Below are 24,366 nucleotides of genomic sequence, written 5' to 3' on the forward strand. Positions count from 1 at the left end.
CGGTGTCTGCGCTCCGGCAGCGTGTGCATCTGTGTGCACTGCAGCGCTCCGCGTGTCAACGGCCTTGTGCGGCCCGGGGGAATTAATTATACTCTGAGCCGAGAACCGCAGCACAGCAATGAGACACACGAGAGCGTTTCTGAGCTCACACACACTCAACACCATGAGAACTGAACACCAAAGACCTAATCAGACAGTCTGATGACAGAGAGAAACACGCAGAGAACTACTGTGATTTCTGATAAACATCCGGTCCAAACTCCAGCTTATTCTGAACAACAATCATCGACTCGCAGGACGATAAACTGAGAATCCAACAGTGTGATCACTGGTGAAGGTCTTCAGTCTTATGTAATTATGGGACATCTGAAATGTCAGTGAAGCTAGACTATGAGATCTCCTCCATCATGGAGGACGAGACGCTGCTCTCTGATTGGTTCAGATGTCCTCAAACTGGTTTGATGCTGAAACTGAAGGACATTCCTGATGACGTCTCTGAACACACACCCGCTCACTTGAGCTTGTGTAACGCGTTCACTGCGGCCGTCTACACGTCTCATTCACGCTTTCTTCTCTCTTTTTGATCTCTCTGAGCATGAAAGGAAGCGAGAAGAAAAAAGAAAGAGAGCGAGTGAGCCAGTGTTCCTTTACATAACAGAGGGATGCTGGCGCTGCAGTCTGGAACTTTTAATTGGTGCTCGGATTCCACTGCGGAATGAACTGATGCACACCTGGAGCTGATGCTGACAGAACGGTGTGTGTGTGTGTGTGTGTGTGTGTGAACCACCACATTTTAGGTTTTTAATCATTCCTAAATTGCCCCTTCGATTTTGCGCCGCTCTGCCGTCAGGATAATTACTCCATTACGTCCTTGATTGTGTCACAGTAATTAAGAACCCCGGAAACACCAAATATTGATCAGATGGAACTGAACCTCACCGGCTTCACTAGCTCAGCTATTGAGTTAGTCAATAGTTTAGAGATCGGTTGGTAAGATTTTTTTATGTTTTCTAGCGTCTAGCGTGTGTTTATATAAACTGACTGTGATGGTAGTTTTTGCTGCTAAATGGAACAAACAGTCTTAAATGTGCCAGAAAGAGCTGATACAATCAACCATCAGAGGATCCTGATGAATATTTGCATACATTCAATGATTAGTGAATTAATCTGAATTATTTACAATTGCTGTGTACTCAGCACATAAGATTTACATCCTAAACAAACAAGCTATATTGAATAATGAGAGTGAATGAGAGCTGGTGTCATAATGATGCTGCATCATCCTCAGACTCTCATCAGCTGCTCAATCAACCCAACGCTGCTCATATCAGACTGTCTCTGCTCTGCTGGTTAAAGATCTGAGCTGCTAAACAAGCAGATTTATCCTCATTCATTACAAGTAAACCATGAGCGCTGTTCACCTCTACAGCCAGCTCTATGAAGCAGTTGAACATCATCATCACTGAGGAGCTGTTTCTAAACACCATGAGTTCTGCGTTAGTCTATGAGTGGGTGATTTTCCCTGCTATCATTTCATGCATCTGCACAGCACTGACTCAAAGAACAACAGATGTGTGTCTGTGCTGAGCAGATGTGCTGCTGTATTTGCAGATATAATGAAGCGCACACGTGAGCTTGATTAAATAATCGTCTTGTCTATCAAATGTCTAAACTCTAGATTATAAATCTATGGCAACCACTCACATCATTCTAAAATACCCACAATACCCTATTAACTGCATAGCAATGCGCAATAAACCACTCAGAAGAGTTTAGCAACTGCATAGCAACACCCTGGCAACCACCCAGATAACCCCATTAGGCAAGGCAAGTTTATTTGTATGGCACATTTCATACACAATGGTAATTCAAAGTGCTTTACATAAAGAAGAACCAAATACATAATAATAAAAACGGAATGCATAAGAAATAGAAATAACAGTAAAAACAGAGAATTACACTATCTGGATGGAAGAGCTAGGAAGTTTCAGGGAGTTTTTTGTTGTCCGTCAGAGCGGATTTAAATGGATCTTCCTCACACGTCAGGACCGCTGTCTAGCTCTACCTGTTTAGGCACTTCGAACTGATACACAGTTTCAATCTCCCCTTTTGCCAAGACACCTCAAACTGCGCCACACAGCCCCAATCCCCCTTCTGGAGATATTTTAACTATGCACCACAGCTCAAATTTCCCCTTTGGAAAATACCTCAACCAATGTGTTTTGATTTCCGGAATGTGTTAATCACGTTGCCTTTGCAAGTGATCGCAATTCCCCTTAGAAACCCCTTCCACGTACCACAGAGTCAGATAGCCCAACCATCATGGCAATGTAACCACATAGCAATGTAAAATAAACTACTTGGCATACTGTATCTTCATAACTGCATAGCAACCCCCTGGCAACCACCCAAAAACACCCTAAAATACACATAAAACCATAAACACACAGAACACCATAGTAACTGCCTAGCAATGTGCAATAAACCACCGAGAACATTTTAGCAACTGCATTGCAACACCCTAGCAACCACCCAAAACATCCTAAAATACAAAGAACACCTTAGTAACTGCATAGCAACACCCTAAAATACCCAAAACACAATAAACCACCCAGGAAACCATAGTAACTGCATAGCAATGTGCAATAAACCACTCAGAACACCTTAGCAACTGCATAGCAACACCTTAACAACCACCCAAACCACCCTAAAATACCCAAAACACCCAGAACACCATAGTAACTCCATAGCAATGTGCAATAAACCACTCAGAACACCTTAGCAACTGCATAGCAGCGACCCAAAATACTCTAAAATACCCAGAACACCATAAAACACCCAAAAACCCTAGTAATTGCATAGCAATGTGCAATAAACCACTCAGAACACCTTAGCAACTGCATAGCAACACCCTAGCAACCACCCAAACCACCATAACACACCCAAAAAACCCTAGTAATTGCATAGCAATGTGCAATAAACCACTCAGAACACCTTAGCAACTGCATAGCAACCACCCAAAATACTTTAAAATACCCAGAACACCATAAAACACCGCTAAACCCTAGTAATTGCATAGCAATGTGCAATAAACCACTCAGAACACCTTAGCAACTGCATAGCAACACCCTAGCAACCATCCAAACCACCATAAAACACCCAAAAAACCCTAGTAATTGCATAGCAATGTGCAATAAACCACTCAGAACACCTTAGCAACTGCATAGCAGCGACCCAAAATACTCTAAAATACCCAGAACACCATAAAACACCCAAAAACCCTAGTAATTGCATAGCAATGTGCAATAAACCACTCAGAACACCTTAGCAACTGCATAGCAGCGACCCAAAATACTCTAAAATACCCAGAACACCATAAAACACAGCTAAACCCTAGTAATTGCATAGCAATGTGCAATAAACCACTCAGAACACCTTAGAAACTGCATAGCAACACCCTAGCAACCACCCAAACCACCCTAAAATACCCAAAACCCTAGTAATTGCATAGCAATGTGCAATAAAACACCCAAAAAACCCTAGTAATTGCATAGCAACTACCCAAAATACTCTAAAATACCCAGAACACCATAAAACACCGCTAAACCCTAGTAATTGCATAGCAATGTGCAATAAACCACTCAGAACACCTTAGCAACTGCATAGCAACACCCTAGCAACCACCCAAACCACCATAAAACACCCAAAAAACCCTGGTAATTGCATAGCAATGTGCAATAAACCACTCAGAACACCTTAGCAACTGCATAGCAACACCTTAACAACCACCCAAACCACCCTAAAATACCCAAAACACCCAGAACACCATAGTAACTCCATAGCAATGTGCAATAAACCACTCAGAACACCCTAGCAACTGCATAGCAACCACCCAAAATACTCTAAAATACCCAGAACACCATAAAACACCCAAAAAACCCTAGTAATTGCATAGCAATGTGCAATAAACCACTCAGAACACCTTAGCAACTGCATAGCAACACCTTAACAACCACCCAAACCACCCTAAAATACCCAAAACACCCAGAACACCATAGTAAGTCCATAGCAATGTGCAATAAACCACTCAGAACACCTTAGCAACTGCATAGCAACCACCCAAAATACTCTAAAATACCCCAAACACCATAAAACACCCAAAAAACCCTAGTAATTGCATAGTAATGTGCAATAAACCACTCAGAACACCTTAGCAACTGCATAGCAACACCTTAACAACCACCCAAACCACCCTAAAATACCCAAAACACCCAGAACACCATAGTAAGTCCATAGCAATGTGCAATAAACCACTCAGAACACCTTAGCAACTGTATAGCAGCGACCCAAAATACTCTAAAATACCCAGAAGACCATAAAACACCCAAAAACCCTAGTAATTGCATAGCAATGTGCAATAAACCACTCAGAACACCTTAGCAACTGCATAGCAACACCCTAGCAACCACCCAAACCTCCCTAAAATACCCAAAACACCCAAAAAACTCTAGTAATTGCATAGCAATGTGCAATAAACCACTCAGAACACCTTAGCAACTGCATAGCAACACCCTAGCAACCACCCAAACCACCCAAACCACCCTAAAATACCCAAAGCACCCAGAACACCATAGTAACTCAATTATATTCAGACTCTGTCCGTGTGCTTCTATTCTCCCGTCATGTCGACGCTCAGCGCACGAGCCTCACGGCGCTCAAATCACAGCCTTTCACACATCAGCAGCTCCCTCCACCCAAAACAATGCTGGGATTCTGTCAGGCCCGTCAGCCAATCACAGTCTCCGTCCAGGTGCGAGACCTTTACCCGGCACAATGTCACGCTCTGATCTGATGTCACGCTGTGACAGGTAATTACAGCGAGAAAGAAGCAGCTCGAGGTCCAGGCCCATCTATAATTAACAGTCTGAGCACACGGAGCCCAAAACACCACACATTTCACTCAAAAATCAGCTGAAATTATAGAACCAGTACCATTGTGAAGGAGTGAAGGAGTTCCTGCGTCAGACTCACTCGGACAGAAGGTGATCTGAGTTCATTGATGGTTAACACTCGCTCATATTCTGATCACGCATCTGAGATCCATCTACAGCAGCACAACACTGCGCTTGCTTAGAGAAGAGCAGGTTCTGACAGTCTAACAGGGTGATATTGTGTGCAAAACACAAAATGTCTGACATTCGTGAACCTGCAGAGGTTTTTCACCGTTCACACTCGTACAGACGACAGCTCTGTCTTATTTTGTTGAATTTTTAACATTCTTAAATAAAGATACATTTACTGGAGAAGCAAAATGTTTTATGACATTATTTTCTGAGAAAATGTATCAAAATTAAGTGAGTTTATCCTTAAAAAATAAAAAGATAAGTTAACTAACCTCATAGCTGTATTATATTATAGCTGTGTATCAGTGTCACACGGACGTTACTTGACACACTCGTCTCTGATCACAGAACACTTCCTGACTGTAACAAAACAAGAGTTTTCTGTGAAGCTGCTTTGAAACAATATGTATTGTGACAAGCGCTGTATAAATAAAGTTGAATTGAAGTGAACTGAAACACACACAGGCCGTGACTGGAGGCCGCCGCTCTGCAGTGACGCGTGTGTTATTTGTTTGTTTGTGTGTCGTCGTGAGATGACTGCAGGGAACTGCTTCACTAAACAGCGTCAGTCTGTGCAGCATCAACACACACTTCAGCACCAAACAGAGCAGATGAGCCGACGAGACAACACAAACAAACACACGCTCAGACCGACCGACAACACCAGCAGAAACAACACAAACAGCAGCAGAAAACACACAAACACCAGCAGAAAACACACAAACACCAGCAGAAACAACACAAACACCAGCAGAAAACACACAAACACCAGCAGAAACAACACAAACACCAGCAGAAAACACACAAACACCAGCAGAAACAACACAAACACCAGCAGAAAACACACAAACACCAGCAGAAACAACACAAACACCAGCAGAAAACACACAAACACCAGCAGAAACAACACAAACAGCAGCAGAAAACACACAAACACCAGCAGAAAACACACAAACACCAGCAGAAACAACACAAACACCAGCAGAAAACACACAAACACCAGCAGAAAACACACAAACACCAGCAGAAACAACACAAACACCAGCAGAAAACACACAAACACCAGCAGAAACAACACAAACACCAGCATTAACAACAGGAGCGAGAGCTCAGGGTCATGACACTGTTTACAGTCACATTTGTACTAATGTTTACTGACATGCAGAACTCTCAGCATCACACATAAACATCAACACTGCATCTGGAAATAATAGTAATAATAATATGAATAATAATAGCAGTAAATAATAAGAATAATAATGAATAATGGTGACAATAAATAAATAAAAAAATAATAAATAATTTAAACAATAAATGCATACATAAATAATAATAATAATAATAATAATAATAATAAAATAATAATTAGTAATAGTAGTAATAGTAATTAAGTAAATGAATAACAATTATAAATAAATTAATAATAATAATAATAATAAACACTACTACTACTACTACTAATAATAATAATAATAATATTAAAATATTAATAATAAAGTAAATAATAATCATTAGAAATGCATAAACAAGCAAACAAACAAATACATTTAAATTCAATTCAATTCACATTTATTTGTATCATTTCAAAGCAGCTTTACAATAAATAATGAATAATAATAAATACTACTACTACTACAACTAATAATATTGATAATAATAATAATAATAATAATAATAAGTAAATAATCATTAGTAATGCATAAATAAATAAATTAACAAATAATGATAATAATAACTACAATAACTACAATAGTAAAGTATTAACAATAATAATAAAGTACATAAATAATCATTAGTAATGCATAAATAAAGTAATAATAATAATAATAATAATACCAGTGATAGTAAATAAATCAATAAATAATAAAAAAAAAAATTAAATAAAAATAACTAATAATAATAAGTAGTAGTAGTAATAATAACAATTATGTAAATAAATAATCATTAGTAATAAATAATCATATTAAATAAGTAAAATAATGCTTAATAATAATAATAATAATAATAAATAAATAATACTACTACACATAATAATAATAATAATAATAATAATAATACAAAATGAATAATAAAATATGAATAATTGCTAGGAGGTTGCGGCATGATAAAACAAAAGTGAAAAACAGTGAGCTCTAATCTGATTGGCTGACTTCTGTAAAGCACTCTGGGTATTTTATCAGTCTGTCTGTACACAAAATAATGTTGACAAGGCGTCAGATTGATAATGATAATGCAAATGCATTTGAGGAAGAACTAATTATTGGATTTTCTTAATGAGATTTCCTTCAGACGAGTGTGATCCAGTGATTCAGGCGTCAGCAGCAGCTGTGTTCAGAAGTGTTCACCCCACATCATCAGTGACATCATTAAAACGCCTCATTACTATGAGAGTACCTCATTAGTACCGTTACGCTACATTTTAGTACTATATTAGTACCTACTCAGGCAGTACGTGATTTCAGACGCAGCGGAAATTTTGGGGTAAAACATTTCCATGATCAGTGTAAATTAAGCTATATACTTGGGTATATTTGCATATTCATAAAGCGGCAGCCAATCATCAGCGAGTCTCAGTATGTGTGAAGAACCTTACAGTGCACAGATCTAAAGCCTCCAATGAGAACATCTGCATGATTCTCTCAGACCAGGCTTGTGTTTAGTGTCCATCAGTCCATCATCTCAGATAAACTGGTAAATTTCGTCAAGCTTCGTGAAGGACACGCATCTGTAACGAGAGAAGCTCAGAGAACCGTCTCTATCATGACTGAAGCTTCAGCGTCTCACCGAACTGATTCAACACAGTCCTTCATCTGTGCTGCAGAGTCAGAGTTTCACCCGCAGCGGCTGCAAACAATCACTTCAGTGGCTGCAGAGGCTCGAATGTTCATTAACATGCATGAGGAGAGAGAGGAATGAAACAAACATCAGGTGCAGAGATGAAGAGAACGAACACAGAATCACAAACGACTCTGAACTGATTCAAAAAACCGTTAGATGCACCTCCAGCTGCCAAGATTCATAACGAAGCCACAAAATTGTCTTTGATTAGATATTAACACATTTACTAATATGCATGCATATTAAAATTTATGCAAGGAGACTTTGTTTAAATTAACCATTCAAATGAACTGAACTGATTAACTAAAATTAATTGAATTCCCAATAATCCAATAGAACTGATTCACTAAAATTCCCAATCTTCCAAAATAAACGATGCACCAAAATGAATTAGAATCACAAATGTCCACTAAAACGAACCAGACTTTTAATCATCCATTGAATTTATTCACCAAAATGAATTTGACTCACAATCATCCAAATGAAAAAAAAAAAACGAATCAGTCCAAATTAACTGATTCACTAAAACGAATTAAACTCCCAAGATGAAATCGCGTACTGTTGAGTAGGTACTAGATTTGAATTTAAATTTACGTCACGCCCGTTGAAAAAGTACGTTCTAATATATAGTACGAATGCGTGTAGTATGAATGAATTCGGGTATCCGCCATGTTGTTACTGTCACATGACCTACAGCGTCAGTTATGTCCCTTCAACTCCATTCACAGATCCTCTGCCGTGGCCTCATGGGATGGGAAAGAGTCCATTGTATGCACACTTCAGAATCTCACCGGAAGCAGTAAGTCATCTGAGTACTTTTTTCCGAATATTATGAACTATGAGTTTTTTTCCGTACTGTACAGTAGAGAAGCATTCGATTTTGGATGCAGCGTATCTTCCAAATGAACAGATTCATCAAAATGAATTAGACTCTCAACTGTCCAAAAGAATTGATTCACTGAAATTAATCAGATTCTTAATCATCCAAAGAATTAATTCACCAAAATGAATTCAAATGACTCCAAATCATACAAATGAAATGATTCACTAAAATGAACTGGAATCCCAATCATCCAAAACAAACTGATTCACCAAAATGAATTAGACTCCAAATTGTTTAAATGAATTGATTCACTAAAATGTATAAAAACTACCTTAATTCTATGAGACATTTTGTCTCAAAGAGTTAAAAATATTCTAATATTCTACGCTAAGACAAAAACTCAGTGGTCAATGTGAAAGAATCACTTGAGTGATTCGAGACCGAGGAGCTCCAGACCGGCACACCGATGCATTCTGGGAGTTGTGTTCACCTGCAGATACAGCAGAGGCGTTCTGACTGAGTGCCCTTAAAAACACCATCAGACCCACTCAAGGACACCTGAAGAGAGGTTGCTATGGGCAACCAGGCCAAAATTGTGTGTGTGTGTGTGTGTGTGTGTGTGTGTGAGCTTGAAACCAGGACTATTAGATAATAGCAGAATTTAATGAGAAAGTCTTAAATATTTCATCTAATTATAACGTCTTTAAGAACGAGTACAGTAGTTATGGGTGTGATTACACACACAGTTACACACATGTGCTGCAGTTAAACACACATCCAAACGCCAGAAACACTAAACTATTAATGACACACACAGCATCTATATCTGCTGCTGAGGAAAAACCTTTAAACGCAGACTCTCTCTCTCTCTCTCTCTCTCTTCAGTAATGTATTCATGGAGGCGAAACTCACAGACATATAATTATTGATTCTGTCTAGATAATTAATTCTGGGCCGTGTTTGAAATGACACATGCCACCTCCGGTTCTCCTCACACACACACACACACACACACACACACACACACACACACACACACACACACACACACACTGAGTAATCACTCAGGAACAACTCTGAAACGAACACCAAGAAGTTCAGAGCAGCACTGAAGATGTTTCTGTCAAGCTGAAGAAACACACACTGTCACAGAGACACGAGGAAACAGAGAAACAGATTTTATTTTCCTCTCTATTATGACAAGAACAAAATAAATCTGCTGGATTCGTTCCATTGAAAGAGTCGCAGTAAATTTAAATTATGAAAGAGCTGCAGGACCTTCATAAAAACACCAGTGAATCAGTTCATTCAGAGTTTGATTCATTTTAATGAATCAGTTTGGTCAGACTTCTTGTTTTTTTATTTTAGCTTTCTATTCATCAAAGAATCTTGTATCACACATAAATGTTTCATAAATGAATATAATCATAAATATTTCTTGAGCATCAAATCATCATATCAGAATGATTTCTGAAGGATCATGTGACACTGAAGACTGGAGTAATGATGCTGAAAATTCAGCTTTGATCACAGGAATAAATTACACTTTACTATATATTCACATAGAAAACAGCTGATTTACACTGGAATAATATTTCACTGCTTTACTGTATTTTTGATCAAATAAATGAGCAGAAGAGACACATTTAAAACATTTCAAAATCTGACCGACCACCAACTTTGTGTCCCTCAAAGACGTCAGAAGGTCATGAAGCAGCCAGAGCTTCACTTAAACACTTAAACCAGCTCCTGAAGCATCACTTTAGGCCTCTGAACAGAAACTACTTTAAAATAGAGAAATGATTGGATTAAAAATGATTCCATCAAGCAAAACTCCAGTTGGCGTTAATCAGGTTTGTAGACGTCAGTCTGAATGAGATAATCGGATAAATCAGACTCCTAAACACACAGCATCAATCACGACGCTCTCCACCGCCATCTGTCCATTCATCAATGGAAATAAACAGAAGAACTGCTGCACTTACTACTGCCACACCTGCCGATGAAACACAGATTAATCCTTATTAAAGTTACAGATGTTATTCAGTCAAGATCACAGTGTGATTGTTCGTTGTCTTTTGTTGTTTGAATAACATTAACCCTCTGGAGTCTGAGGCTGATTTGGGGCCTGGAGAAGTTTTGACATGCCCTGACATTTGTGCTTTTTTCAGTTGTTCATAAACATATAAATGACAAAAGTGTCATTACACTGTATTCAGCACAAACTAGGCTACAATAATATGTGAGGAACATGTATGTACATGTTTGTGTTTTGAAGGAATAACATTTATGCGTGGTTATTGAAAAAACAAAAAACTTAAGTCACTGAAATAAGGCCAAAAAAAGTATAGTAAATCTGTGTTCACAAGACTTCTGGGTATTGGAGGTTGTAAACTAGAGTTTTTGCTTCAAAATTATGTAAAAATTATGCTGCCTACTCCTTCATATAAAACAATATATTGATTTAGTTTTTGTAAGACACTTTTTGCCAAGAAACACAGTATGCGTGGAGGCGTGAATCTGCATGAATAATGGGCCATTTACACCTGAGAAGACAAAAGAATCACATAATAATGACCTGAAATGACTTGCATATTAATGAGGCATTTCAGTCAGGTAGACTGTGAAAAAAACCTTCTGTGATGTCTCAAGCTCATCATGATATATGAAACATACAGAAAAATATTATTACAATATAAAGTAATGGTTTTATATTATACTTTAAAATATAATGTATTTCTGTGATGCAAAGAGTCTGAATATAGGCTTTTAGTTTAAAAGCATGCACATTTGGAGAAATATTGGATTCTCATATGCTTATGTCAATTTTCTATACAGAGGAGTTATATTTATTTAATATTCATTGTCATTACTATGAGCGCTGGTGTTTTCAATTCATCCTTGAAGTCGGAGGGCGCTCTCTGTGCATTTTTAGTCCACAAATTCATCTAAAAGAAGAAGAGGCTATTCCATGAATGGAGTTTCCAATTCATACTGCAGCCGGAGGGCGCTAAAGAAACAAAAACTCATCTAAAATTCATCTATAGAAGAAAAGAAAACAGGAACTAACTGCATGTCTTCTAGAGCTCCCTAACCATGACTTTTACATCCAGATAAACACTTTTCAAGACAATAAATACACGATTGAGACGATGAATGCATGTATTGCCTCTGAATTTGCGTCTGAATAGCGCTGGCTCCGTGGGCGTGGCCGCATTAGCGGATAATGAGTTGAATCACAGACTTCTGACATGGCTCTCTTTTCATACAGATTACATAAACACAGAAGGTTTGTTTTCGATTTGACTTACACGATTTAAAACCTGACATCTTAACGTTTTTTTAGACATAAGTTTAACTTTTCTGTGATTAGTATTCACTAAGTTACAGTTCATTTTCTGAGAACTATCAGATTGGACTTCGTTCAGAGGGAGAGGAGAAATCACGCATCATGTTAGTTTTCTTTATTTTACAAAAAGCACAACATTGTGTTTTTACTCTGAGTGTACACAAATAAAAGAAGATATTCTATAGTTTCAATTGATATATTACTTATGTCTCTATGACAAAAAATGACGGAGTATTTTAAGTCTGTTTTGCTGCAATGTGAAAAAAACCTGCAAAACACGCCGGCGTGTTTTCAGACCTCAGAGTGTTAATGACTATTAGGTTGCTGTCACTTTAAGAGCTGATGCACAGATCCAATATACTGATACACAACCGTTCAATTAAGACATAACTGACTGTGTTTACTAGGATACTCACCAAGACGGGCATTTTGACTTAATTTTCTTTGAATATGTCGCAAGAAGAGTAGCTCAGTTCAGTATTCCCGCACTGGGCTTGCGCTTTGGATGTTTGTGCATAGAAAACTTTCCATAAAGGCCGCAAATAATGAACTGAGCTCCCTTTCTCATCTTCTTGAGCTTGAATATTTAAGTTGGCAAAGCTTAAAACATTTGTGATGATGCAGCATCAACTGTCCTGAGCGTTGTTCATGTTTGTTCACGGTCTCACAATTTTGCATTGTTAGAATTCATAAAAATGTCTCTGGCCAAACGGCGATTGACACGATATATATATATACTCACTCTAACACTGATTTTTACTGGTATTTGGCGCTTGACGAGTGTTGATTTTAGGCCCTGGCTGCATTCATCTCTGTTTAAAGAAGAAGAGCATGTCTGTAAAAACACCCAGTTGTGACTGATATCTTCACACACACTTTCAAACCACAAGAGTGTTCAATACCCCTGAATATCGACCGCATGATCAATGACCACCGATACTGACCTTGAACCAGCAACACACCCTGCTGTCAGATCAGCCCTTCATTAACATGGAGAAACAACCACTTCAGCTGCATCCACATGTTTCATAACCACATCAGCAGATCAATCCTGCTCTCTTCACCAGAATACATGCTTTCAAAGAGCATCTTGAGCTTCAATGGAAGAACAACATCTGACCGTCTGCAAAGAATCACATAATCAATGACATTTGATGATAGATCCGACATCCCTCCGATCAAATCTTCTGATGCATGAGTATTCGATCGCAGCAGCGTGAGAGCTAAACACGTTAAACACACACAAACACACACACACACCGCAGAGGATGATGAAACATCTCCCATGATGCTCACTGAGAGGCCGGCTCCATATGGACTAGCATCAGCAAACGCTGCAGAAACAGCGCCCAAGGACACAAGCAGCACAGCCAACACCACACTGACACACAGCCAGCGACCAGAAACACTGGAGAGTCATGAAGAGCTGTACTTTACTGCATGTCCATGAGGGCAATCCGAAGCAGGATATTAAACAACTCAAACAGACGGAGAGTAACATTCCCAAAACGTTCTGGCAAGGTTCTCTCAAAGTTAAAGGATTAGTTCACTTTCAAATAAAATTTTCCTGATAATTTACTCACCCCCATGTCATCCAAGATGTTCATGTCTTTCTTTCTTCAGTCGAAAAGAAATGAAGGGGATTATTCCAGGATTATTCTCCTTTATAGTGGACTTCACTGGACTCCAGACGGTTGAAGATCAAAATTACAGTTTCAGTGCAGCTTCAATGAGCTTTAAACAATACCAGACGAGGAATAAGAGTCTTATCTAGAGAAACCATCGCTCATTTTCAAAAAAAAAAATTAAATGCATATGCTTTATATAAACAAATGATCGCCTTCCGAGTGGTTTTGCCAAAACCGCACTTTCATATTCTTCAGTAAGCTGTATGTCCTACGCCTTCCCTATTCTACTTACGGAACGAACGCGGTGCCAGTTCCAATTTTTTTTCCGTAAGTAGACACAGGGAAGGCGTAGGACATACAGCGTAAGCTTTTTGAAGAATATGGAAAGCGGAACCACTTGGAAGGCGATCATTTGTGTTATTAACTCCCTGAGGTCTGAAAACGCGTCGGCGCGTTTTGCAGGATTTTTTTCACATTGCAGCAAAACAGACTTAAAATACTCCGTCATTTCTTGTCATAGAGACATAAGTAATATATCAATTGAAACTATAGAATATCTGCTTTTATTTGTGTACACTCAGAGTAAAAACACAATGGTTTGCTTTTTGTAAAATAAAGAAAACTAACATGATGCGTGATCTCTCCTCTCCCTCTGAACGAAGTCCAATCTGATAGATCTCAGAAAATGAACTGTAACTTATGAATACTAATGACAAAAAAAAATGACACTTACGTCTAAAGAAACGTTGAAATGTCAGGTTTTAAATCGTGTAAGTCAAATCGAAAACAAACATTCTGTGTTTATGTAATCTGTATGAAAAGAGAGCCATGTCAAAATTCTGTGATTCAGCTCATTATCCGCTAATGCGGCCACGCCCACGGAGCCAGCGCTATTCAGACGCAAATTCAGTCAATACATGCATTCATCGTCTCAATCGTGTATTTATTGTCTTGAAAAGTGTTTATTTGGATGTTAAAGCAATGGTTAGCGATCTCTAGAAGACATGCCGTTAGTTCCTAGTTCCTTTTCTTCTTTATATGAATTTGTGGCCTAAAGGTGTACAGAGAGCGCCCTCCGGCTGCAAGTATGAATTGAAAACACAGTATCCAGCACTCATAGTGATGACAATAAATATTACTCTTCTATGTAGAAAACTGACATAAATATATAAGAATCCATCAATATTTCTCCAAATGTGCATGTTTTTAAGCTAAAAGCCTATATGAAATGCCATAGAGGTAACATAATTGTTCAGACACTTTGCATCACAGAAATACATTTTATTTTAAAGAATATAATAGAATACCATTATTTTAAATTGTAATAATATTTCACAGTATTGCTGTTTATGATGAGCTGAGACATGATTACAGAGGGTTTTTTTCACAGCCTACCTGACTGAAAGGCCTCATTAATATGCAAGTCATTTCAGGTCATTATTATGTGATTCTTTTGTCTTCTCAGGTGAGAATCACCCATTATTCATGATGATTCACACCTCCACACATACTGTGTTTCTTGACAAAAACTAAATCAATATATTGTTTTATATGAAGGAGTAGGCAGCATAATTTTTACATAATTCTGAAGCAAAAACTCTAGTCTACAACCTCCAATACCCAAAAGTCTTGTGAACACAGATTTAATATATTTTTTGGCCTTATTTCAGTGACTTAAGTTTTTTGTTTTTTTCAATAACCACGCATAACATGTACATACATGTTCCTCACATATTATTGTAGCCTAGTTTGTGCTGAATACAGTGTAATGACACTTTTTCCATTAATATGTTTATGAACAACTGAAAACAGGACAAATGTCAGGGCATGTCAAAACTTCTCCAAGCCCCAAATCAGCCTCAGACTCCAGAGGGTTAAAGCATATACAGTTGTATTTTTTTCGAAAATGAGCGATGGTTTCTCTAGATAAGACTCTTATTCCTTGTCTGGGATCATGTAGAGCTCTTTGAAGCTGCACTGAAACTGTAATTTTGACCTTCAACCGTTTGGAGGCCAGTGAAGTCCACTATATGGAGAAAAATCCAGGAATGTTATCAAAAACCTTCATTTCTTTTCAACTGAAGAAAGAAAAACATGAACATCTTGGATGAAAATCATCAGAAAAATTTTATTTGAAAGTGAACTAATCCTTTAACGTCAATAATGTTCAATTAAAGTTATCTGGATTTTAATAATGTTCTCAAAACGTTATCTATACATCGTTCATGAAACATTTATTGAAACATTTTAGCTGGACGTTCTTCTAACGTTACTATTTTTTTCAGATGGAGTAAAGATGTTAGAAGTAACATTCCCATAATACTTCGAATCGAATGTTTCAAAATGTTTCTCTAACGTTCACGTAACCAATTAAAACATTAAAAAACTGGACATTTTAGAACATTTTAAGAGCATTCAGAAATAATGTTTTCATAACTGAACGTTAGTAAAACGTTCTCAGAACATATTGTGAGACTTCACTAAAGGAGTCGCTCTTTCCAGACGCTGACCAGCAGCTGAGCAAAAAACCAGCATAAATCAACACAATACACTGTAGAAGAAAGCTCTGAACAACAGCAAACACATCAATAACTCCTGAATCATTCTTACATCAGCTGAATGAATCTCCTGGAACGCAAGATATTCAAGATGTCTCCTGGAGCGAGATATTCATGAGGTGCTTCAACACTTTCGTCAGCCGTGTTGGATTGATGCTGTCATAAATAAAACACACACTGACACATGAAGAGGGCAGTCACGTGGAATTATGGGCGAGCGCAGTCTGGACGTAACGCCACACCCTGAATGTTTGAAAGGGTTTACACGGATCAAACTGTTACTCATGAAGATGTTCAGCTCTCAAATGTGCATCAAAACAGCATCAGCCAATAACGTTATTCCGGTAACGTTATTAAAATGTTTGTTCAAAGTTATCTAATGTTAGATTACAAAAACATTATTTATATGTTTTTCTGAAACTTTTCGTTTTTTAAATGTTACTACTTACGTTCAGAGAACATTCAAAAGTAACGTTTCCATAATGTTTGAGGAATGGAATGTTCCATTAATGTTTGTATAACCAAGAAAAACATTTTAAACACATTCAGAAATAACGTTTTATAATTCGATGGGAATGTTAGTCAAATATTCTCAGAACATATTTGTGTTATCTGGGATCAGTTCAAAACCTGATGTGAATGAGATGTGGCATCTCTGCTGTGTTCTACTGAAGGAAGAAAGTCTCACGGGTTTGTTACGAGGGAGAGATTGAGAAGGATTGCTTTAAGGGCATCAAGAGACGCCTGCGGTCAGACATGAACCAGCGTTAGTACCCGCTGAACTAGAAACCACCGTCAACACGAGACGGTTCAGCACGGGGTCAGTGTTTTCAGGGCGTTTATGAAGCTCTATTCAAGAGCACAGACACTTCAAACGATTCTGAGAAACTTCCAGCGGAAAATCTCACAGCATTATCATTTTTATTCCTCTCAAGCTGTTTTCTTGTTTTCGCTCCCCCCGAGGCTCACGCTGAACGTTCACCCAGAGCCGTCAGACTCCAGCGCGTTTAGGGTTCCACGGGATGCCTCTACATTAATTATGCAAATTCTGTGCAAACGAAGATGCAAGAGAACTGCAATCTAATCTTGCATGCAGCGGCTGGGGGGAGGCCGTTTGCGAGCAGGTTTGACTAAACACGGGTCAGTAAACCGTCGTCGTCTAAGAGCTGAGAACAATCATCACCAACACAGACACAGTTCAGCACGACTGCGTTCACTGCTGCCAGGACGACGTCAACACCTGACTGAACCCGAACTGAATCAATGAGGTGAGAAAGAGCGAGAGGAACGAGAGAGAGAACAAATATAGAGACGTAACGAGTCAGATGAAGCTCAATCAAACATTCACTGCAGCGCTGCCAGTGTGAGGATTCTCTATTCATATATGAACTGACTGACTCTCTGCAGATTCCACAGCTCGAGCTCAATGTGCAGCTAAAAAGGAAGATTATTCCTTACACAAATCTGGATTTACAGCCTTGCCCCAGAATCTGTCGTCTCTGAGCTCACAGAAGTCCAGTTTTCACAATGTCACTGGTGTTTCAGCACATGTTCATGCACTGGCTGCAGGAGAACAAGCCAAACTAAACTGAGACTGACTCATTCCTGTAGCTCAAGGTCATGGGTTCGATTCCCAAGGATCCAATAAAAAGTACATTTCGCTTGAATGCAATACAAGTTGCTCTGTCTGTTAAATGCATAAATGTAAATCACACACGGTAAAATCCCCAGAGTTAAATCAACTCCTCTCAGAGTACATATGGTCCCTCTCTAAATGGTGTTAAAATAACACTGAAGCAGAGTTAAATTTAATTAGATAATTAAGCAATTAATAAGGCTTTGACTGAAGTCAGTTGTAGTTCTTGTGTTTTTTCTTATTTCTTCAGTGACTCTGCTTGTTAACAGCAGGTGTTCATCACTAATGCGCAATCATCACTTAATTAATTGCTTAATTATCTCATTAAATTTAACTCTGCTTCAGTGTTATTTTAACACTATTTAGAGAGGGACCACATGTACTCTGAGCAGAGCTGATTTAACTCTGGGGATTTTCTGTTGGAGCTGATGTATATATTGCATATTGATTGACCCAAGTTTGATTCCCAACTCTGTACTTTTCCCAATCCCATCCCATTCTCTCTTCCACTTCCCTTCATATGAGTTCTCTATACTATCCTATTTCAATAAAGGCAAAAATGCCCAAAAAATGCACCTTTCTAACAAAGCTGATGTACGTATTGCGTATTGATCGACCCGAGTTTGAGTCCTGACTCAATCCCGGCTCCTTCTCGCTTCCACTTCGCTTCTCTATTACTATCTCAATAAAGGCAAAAAATAAATCTTTAAAATAAAAAATAAAGAATCACACCTTGCAATACAGGGAACACCGCCATTCTGGCACCTACCGTGGCTTCCCCTCGTCAGGAAGGGCATCCGGTTGATGGCGATGGGTACGGTGCCGTGCTTGTTGTGGAAATGGTGAACGTGATGCGTCGTGCTCAGACTGGACGACACTCGAGCCGAGACCGCCGGGCCGGGGAAGGTGAGCAGCGCCAGGGACAGAACCAGCCTCCATAAACCGGACACGCTGGTCCAGAAGGCCCTGGGCGGAGCTACGGCTGGGGCTCGTGGGTAAAGCACTAATCCACTGGTCAGAAGCAAAGCCCTGAGGGCGGAAGAGAAAGGGGGCGGGGCTTCCATGCCACGCCTCCTCACGTGACAAAAACAGGAAGACATGTCAGACCAAGCCGGTATCCATGATTTCTAGATTCCCGCAGCTGGGGAAAATGCCTCAATCATGAGGAACACAAACGATCGTGGCTGATTAGGATTATAAAAAACTGCAAACAGAAAAAACCTTCGGGGATGAAAAAAGACAATTTCCACAATGCAATCCAAAGATGAGGTCGGCCAACCTTCGAAAGCAGAAAAAAACAGGAAAACTGTGTATGTGGTGCAGTTATAACCTCCCAAAACTAATATAAACTAAAACAAACCTCTAGTTAGATCTACATCGACAAACAAAAGCCTCAACCGAACGAGAATCCTGACGGGTTGATCCTCAAGTTTGCCAAGAGCTTGCAGAGGTTATCCATCTAAAGTCCAGAACGCTAGTGCCGAGACACACCATCCTGGATAAAAACTCAAACGCAAGGATAAACCGGAGGGGAAAAGAAAAAACAAAACAAATGAAAGAAAAGCAGGGAACGAGCCCCCGGAGGAGAAACGAGAGGCGGTCCTGTCGACGGATGATCAAACCTCCAGAGACGAGCAGAGACAGAGACGTGAGCTGAAACCAGAGACCAACCAAAATAAATCACGCAGGAGGGACTCCAGCCTCCGAGATGGGAAGAGCAAAACACCGATCCGGCCGTCTCCTCTCAGCTTCATCACCGAAGCAAGCCGCTCCTCTTCCCCACGATCCTCGTCTGCTTCTCAAGGTCTGATTAACTTTATCTTCCTGCCTGGGTAAATCCGTTATCTCCATTCATGGTGTTCTGCGGCGTTCCTTCGGAGAGAGAGAAGGACTCACGCTAATGAAACGGGACCCTGCAGCATCACAGGCTCCATCCTCTCGCAGAACGCCGATCTATCTGTTAGTGACGGCGACCGCGGCAGTGATGCGCGAGAGAGATGTGGCAGTGCTGAAGCTGACGAGACGCTCCGCTCGTGTGAAAGCACAGCCTGAGACTGAGAGAGAAAGAGCGAGACACAGCTGCGGACAGAGAGAGAGGAACGGAGGAGGTGGGAGGGAGCGAGAGAGAGCGAGGGAGGGAGGGAGGCGCTCAGGGAAACACGCGCTTGTTACTGGTTTCTACACTCCATGGATAATTTAGTCACAGTACAAGCCGTGTGTGTATGTATATTCTGAGAGAGAGAGAAACATTCCCAGAGGAAAGACACTGCCATTCATCATGAAAGATCAAGATCAAGTGTGGAGGATCAGGATCTCTCTGGATGGAGGAACAGTGTGAGACACAGACACAGAGCTGGTGTGACCAAGAGCTGCTGTCACTGAAGACCTGCAGATCTGACCACGCTTGAGTCCATGACAAAACACAGCGGTAAAGCTTTCATTCTGACATGAAAATTACAACATACAGAGTCATAATAACATAAGTCTTAATTTTGATTTAAAAAGTCACAATTATGACTAAAATTTGTAATTATGACATACTAAGTCAGTTTTGGTTTTAAAAGTCAAAATTATGACAAAAATATCAAAATCATCAGTCAATTATTACATACTAAGTCATAACTATAAGATTTTTTTAAAAAAAATTGAAATTACAACTGTCATAATTATGACTTTTTATGTCAATTTAAAATTTTAATGTCATAATTATGACTTTTTGTCAATTTCCACTTTTTAATGTCATAATTGACATTTTAATGTTATAATTATGACTTTTTGTCAATTTCAAATTTTAATGTCATAATTATGACTTTTTGTCAATTTCAAATTTTAATGTCATAATTATGACTTTTTGTCAATTTCCACTTTTTAATGCCATAATTGACATTTTAATGTTATAATTATGACTTTTTATATCAATTTCAAATTTTAATGTCATAATTATGACTTTTTGTCAATTTCCACTTTTTAATGCCATAATTGACATTTTAATGCTATAATTATGACTTTTTATATCAATTTTGTGTTCTTAAAGTCTTAATTTTGACTTCATCTCATAATTATGATTTAGTATGCCATAATTTCAACTTCTTATTATGATTCACAAAAGCATGATTGTTTTCTGACGTGATGGAAATGGGCTGAAAGAAGAAGAGAACTGAAGGAGAATCCGGCAGAAGGTTTGGCTGGTCATCACGGGTCTGATAACCTGCTGGATGATGTCATAACCACACCAAAGACCTTCCTCCGGAGCATTGTGGGTAAAATAATCATGACACAAACACAAAAAAACACAATTTAACCGCTAAACTAACAGAGCAGCACGAGGACACCTTCTGTTCCTGACGCACGAGAGAGAAACACGTCATTCAACCTTTTACAAGAGCGACAGAAAGTCAGTCGGTTGACCTTGACCTGACCAGTTTTAATGGCTGTCAACGTGTTTCATTTGAAAAGAATAATTACATGGATAATTTATGAGAAAAACATCAGCTAAAAATACAGCGGCTGTAAAAATGAAACGGCACATTGAGCTGTAAAGAGCCGTGATGATGCGCTGAGTAGGAGGACGACGCGCTCAGATCAACCTGAAGTGGCTTCGTTAGACACTTCTGATGCAAATGAATCTCACTCGCATCTGGATATGATGACGGGATCTGCACTGGATCTCACTCGCGCCCGCTCCACGTCCGAGAGTCGTTTCTAATCTCCACCGGATGGGGTCTGGACCCGCCGCCGGTTGCTCACCTGCGTCCCGGCGCTACAAAAGGCAGCGGACACGCGGTCGCTGGGAGCTAACGCGATTACACACACCTGATCTGAACAGCCTTCCCCTTCCATTACACGCTCCGCCGAGACGCCACCGGCACAAACACACGTCTGGAGCTGCAGATCTGAGCCGGAAACATCTTAACCGCGGCCAGATTCAGCTTCATGGCGGAGGGGATTTACATATCTAATGATCCATAACAACAACTCACACCTGTGATATTCAGCCGATGGAAGCATCTAACTGTTTACACTACAACTGTTTAACAGAAACATTTATTACATTTATTTTTATACCGTTTTTATAAGAGGAGGTTAACTAGGCACACACACACACACACACACACACACACACACACACAGGCATAATGGTTTTCATACTGTACAAACTGTACATTCTCTCCCCTACACTAGCCCTAAACCTAACCATCATTAAAAACATACTAAATGTTTTATTAAAAATGTAAAAATGCAGAATGTTTTCTAAGCTATTTTAAATATGAGGATTCATGAAATGTCCTCATATTTCATGTTTACGCCGTAATACCACTGTAATACCCATGTCATTATACACATTTGTGTCCTCATAAATCACACACACACACACACACACACACTAAACATCATAAAACTCATATATAACTTTCTCTCTCCACAGTTAACGTGACTCATTAACAGAGCAGCTGGCAAAACGTGATTATTTTCACAAAATTAAACTTCAGAATGCCTTCATTTACTAATCACGCACTTAAAACGCATCTCATTTATGAGGCCATTTGAAGAAAAACAAACAATTGTGACTATTTTTTCCCTCATTAACTGTGTTTCTTAAAATAGACTCATAAAGTTGTTCATTAAACCAGCTCCACATTTCATCTGGAAGTTTTTACAAGTTCTTCTGCTATTTCCAGAATACCAGGGTAAAACACATGACGGCTGTTATGTTAGCAGTGCCGTTAGTTCAGTCATAGCACCAGTAACCCCCAGCAAACCACCCAGAACACCCTAGCAACTGCATAGCAACACCCTAGCAACCACACAGAACACTTTAGCAACTGCATAGCAACACCCTAGCAACCAACCAGAACACCCTAGCAACTGCATAGCAACACTCTAGCAACCACCCAGAACACCCTAGCAACTGCATAGCAACACCCTAGCAACCACACAGAACACTCTAGCAACTGCATAGCAACACCCTAGCAACCACACAGAACACTCTAGCAACTGCATAGCAACACTCTAGCAACCAACCAGAACACCCTAGCAACTGCATAGCAACACCCTAGCAACCACCCAGAACACCCTAGCAACTGCATAGCAACACCCTAGCAACCACACAGAACACTCCAGCAACTTCATAGCAACACTCAAGCTACCAACCAGAACACCCTAGCAACTGCATAGCAACACTCTAGCAACCACCCAGAACACCTTAGCAACTGCATAGCAACACCCTAGCAACCACCCAGAACACTCTAGCAACTGCATAGAAACACTCTAGCAACCACCCAGAACACCTTAGCAACTGCATAGCAACACCTTAGCAACCACACAGAACACTCTAGCAACTGCATAGCAACACTCTAGCAACCAACCAGAACACCCTAGCAACTGCATAGCAACACTCTAGCAACCACCCAGAACACCTTAGCAACTGCATAGCAACACCCTAGCAACCACCCAGAACACTCTAGCAACTGCATAGCAACACTCTAGCAACCACCCAGAACACCCTAGCAACTGCATAGCAACACCTTAGCAACCACCCAGAACACCTTAGCAACTGCATAGCAACACCTTAGCAACCACCCAGAACACTCTAGCAACTGCATGGCAACACCCTAGCAACCACCCAGAACACTCTAGCAACTGCATAGCAACACCCTAGCAACCAACCAGAACACCCTAGCAACTGCATAGCAACACCCTAGCAACCACCCAGAACACCCTAGCAACTGCATAGCAACACCCTAGCAACCACCCAGAATGCCCTGCTGTTGTGTCAGTGTGTTTTACTAACAGTGATCTCAGGGTGTCTTCATGAAGCCGTTAGACACTCGTGTGTCTGAGCACATCAAATGTTACAGAACCACAGTCTGACCAGCATTTCACTCGCTCAGCCTCAAACACTCGATCATGTGATCACGTGTCACACAGCAAGAGTTCAGGACGTGGGAACGCTCAGCTCAGCTCAGCTCAGCTCAGCTTCTCTCTCAGATCTTCTGATGAATTGAATCAAGTGTGTCTCCATTCTTCTCTGTCACTTCAGCTTCTATCCCTCATCTTTCACATGAGCTGCTCTTGTCAGCTTACCCACAATCCCTCTCTCCTCTCCTAATGAGCATCTTTCCTCTAATGAGTTTACACTAAACTCCTCACACACGGCGGAAGAGACACAAGACGGTCTGAGTCAGATCTTCAGAAGCAGCGCAGGTGAGAGGGATCAGTGTTCTGATTGGCCAAGGGGCGGAGTCAAGGTGAGGACAGTCCAATCACTGAGACAAATCACTTCGGCCTCAAGCAGATTCATTAATAAACTGACAGCAAAAGACTCAAAATATTCACAAAATAACTATATTAATATACAGCTTCACGGTAATGTACAGGAAATATGAGTCAAATTAAAATTCAGCTGTAAAA

The 24,366-nt window shown here is 39.7% G+C and overlaps 1 protein-coding gene across 7 annotated transcripts in view; it reads right to left on the minus strand.

Annotated features, from left to right (window-relative positions):
- nrxn2b (neurexin 2b) overlaps positions 1-24,366 on the minus strand; it is a 360,890-nt gene that overhangs the window by 81,672 nt on the left and 254,852 nt on the right. Inside the window, exon 1 of one of the 7 annotated variants that reach the window (XM_048183468.1) lies at positions 18,725-20,024. The exons of the other annotated variants lie outside the window; for them this stretch is intronic. Within the exon in view, the coding sequence (XP_048039425.1) occupies positions 18,725-19,055 (331 nt within the window). The 5' untranslated portion in view covers positions 19,056-20,024. Of the gene's footprint in view, positions 1-18,724; positions 20,025-24,366 lie in introns of those variants that run through there. 7 annotated transcript variants of the gene reach the window in all.

Source organism: Megalobrama amblycephala, linkage group LG3, assembly GCF_018812025.1.
Source record: "Megalobrama amblycephala isolate DHTTF-2021 linkage group LG3, ASM1881202v1, whole genome shotgun sequence".
Classification (NCBI taxonomy): domain Eukaryota; kingdom Metazoa; phylum Chordata; class Actinopteri; order Cypriniformes; family Xenocyprididae; genus Megalobrama; species Megalobrama amblycephala.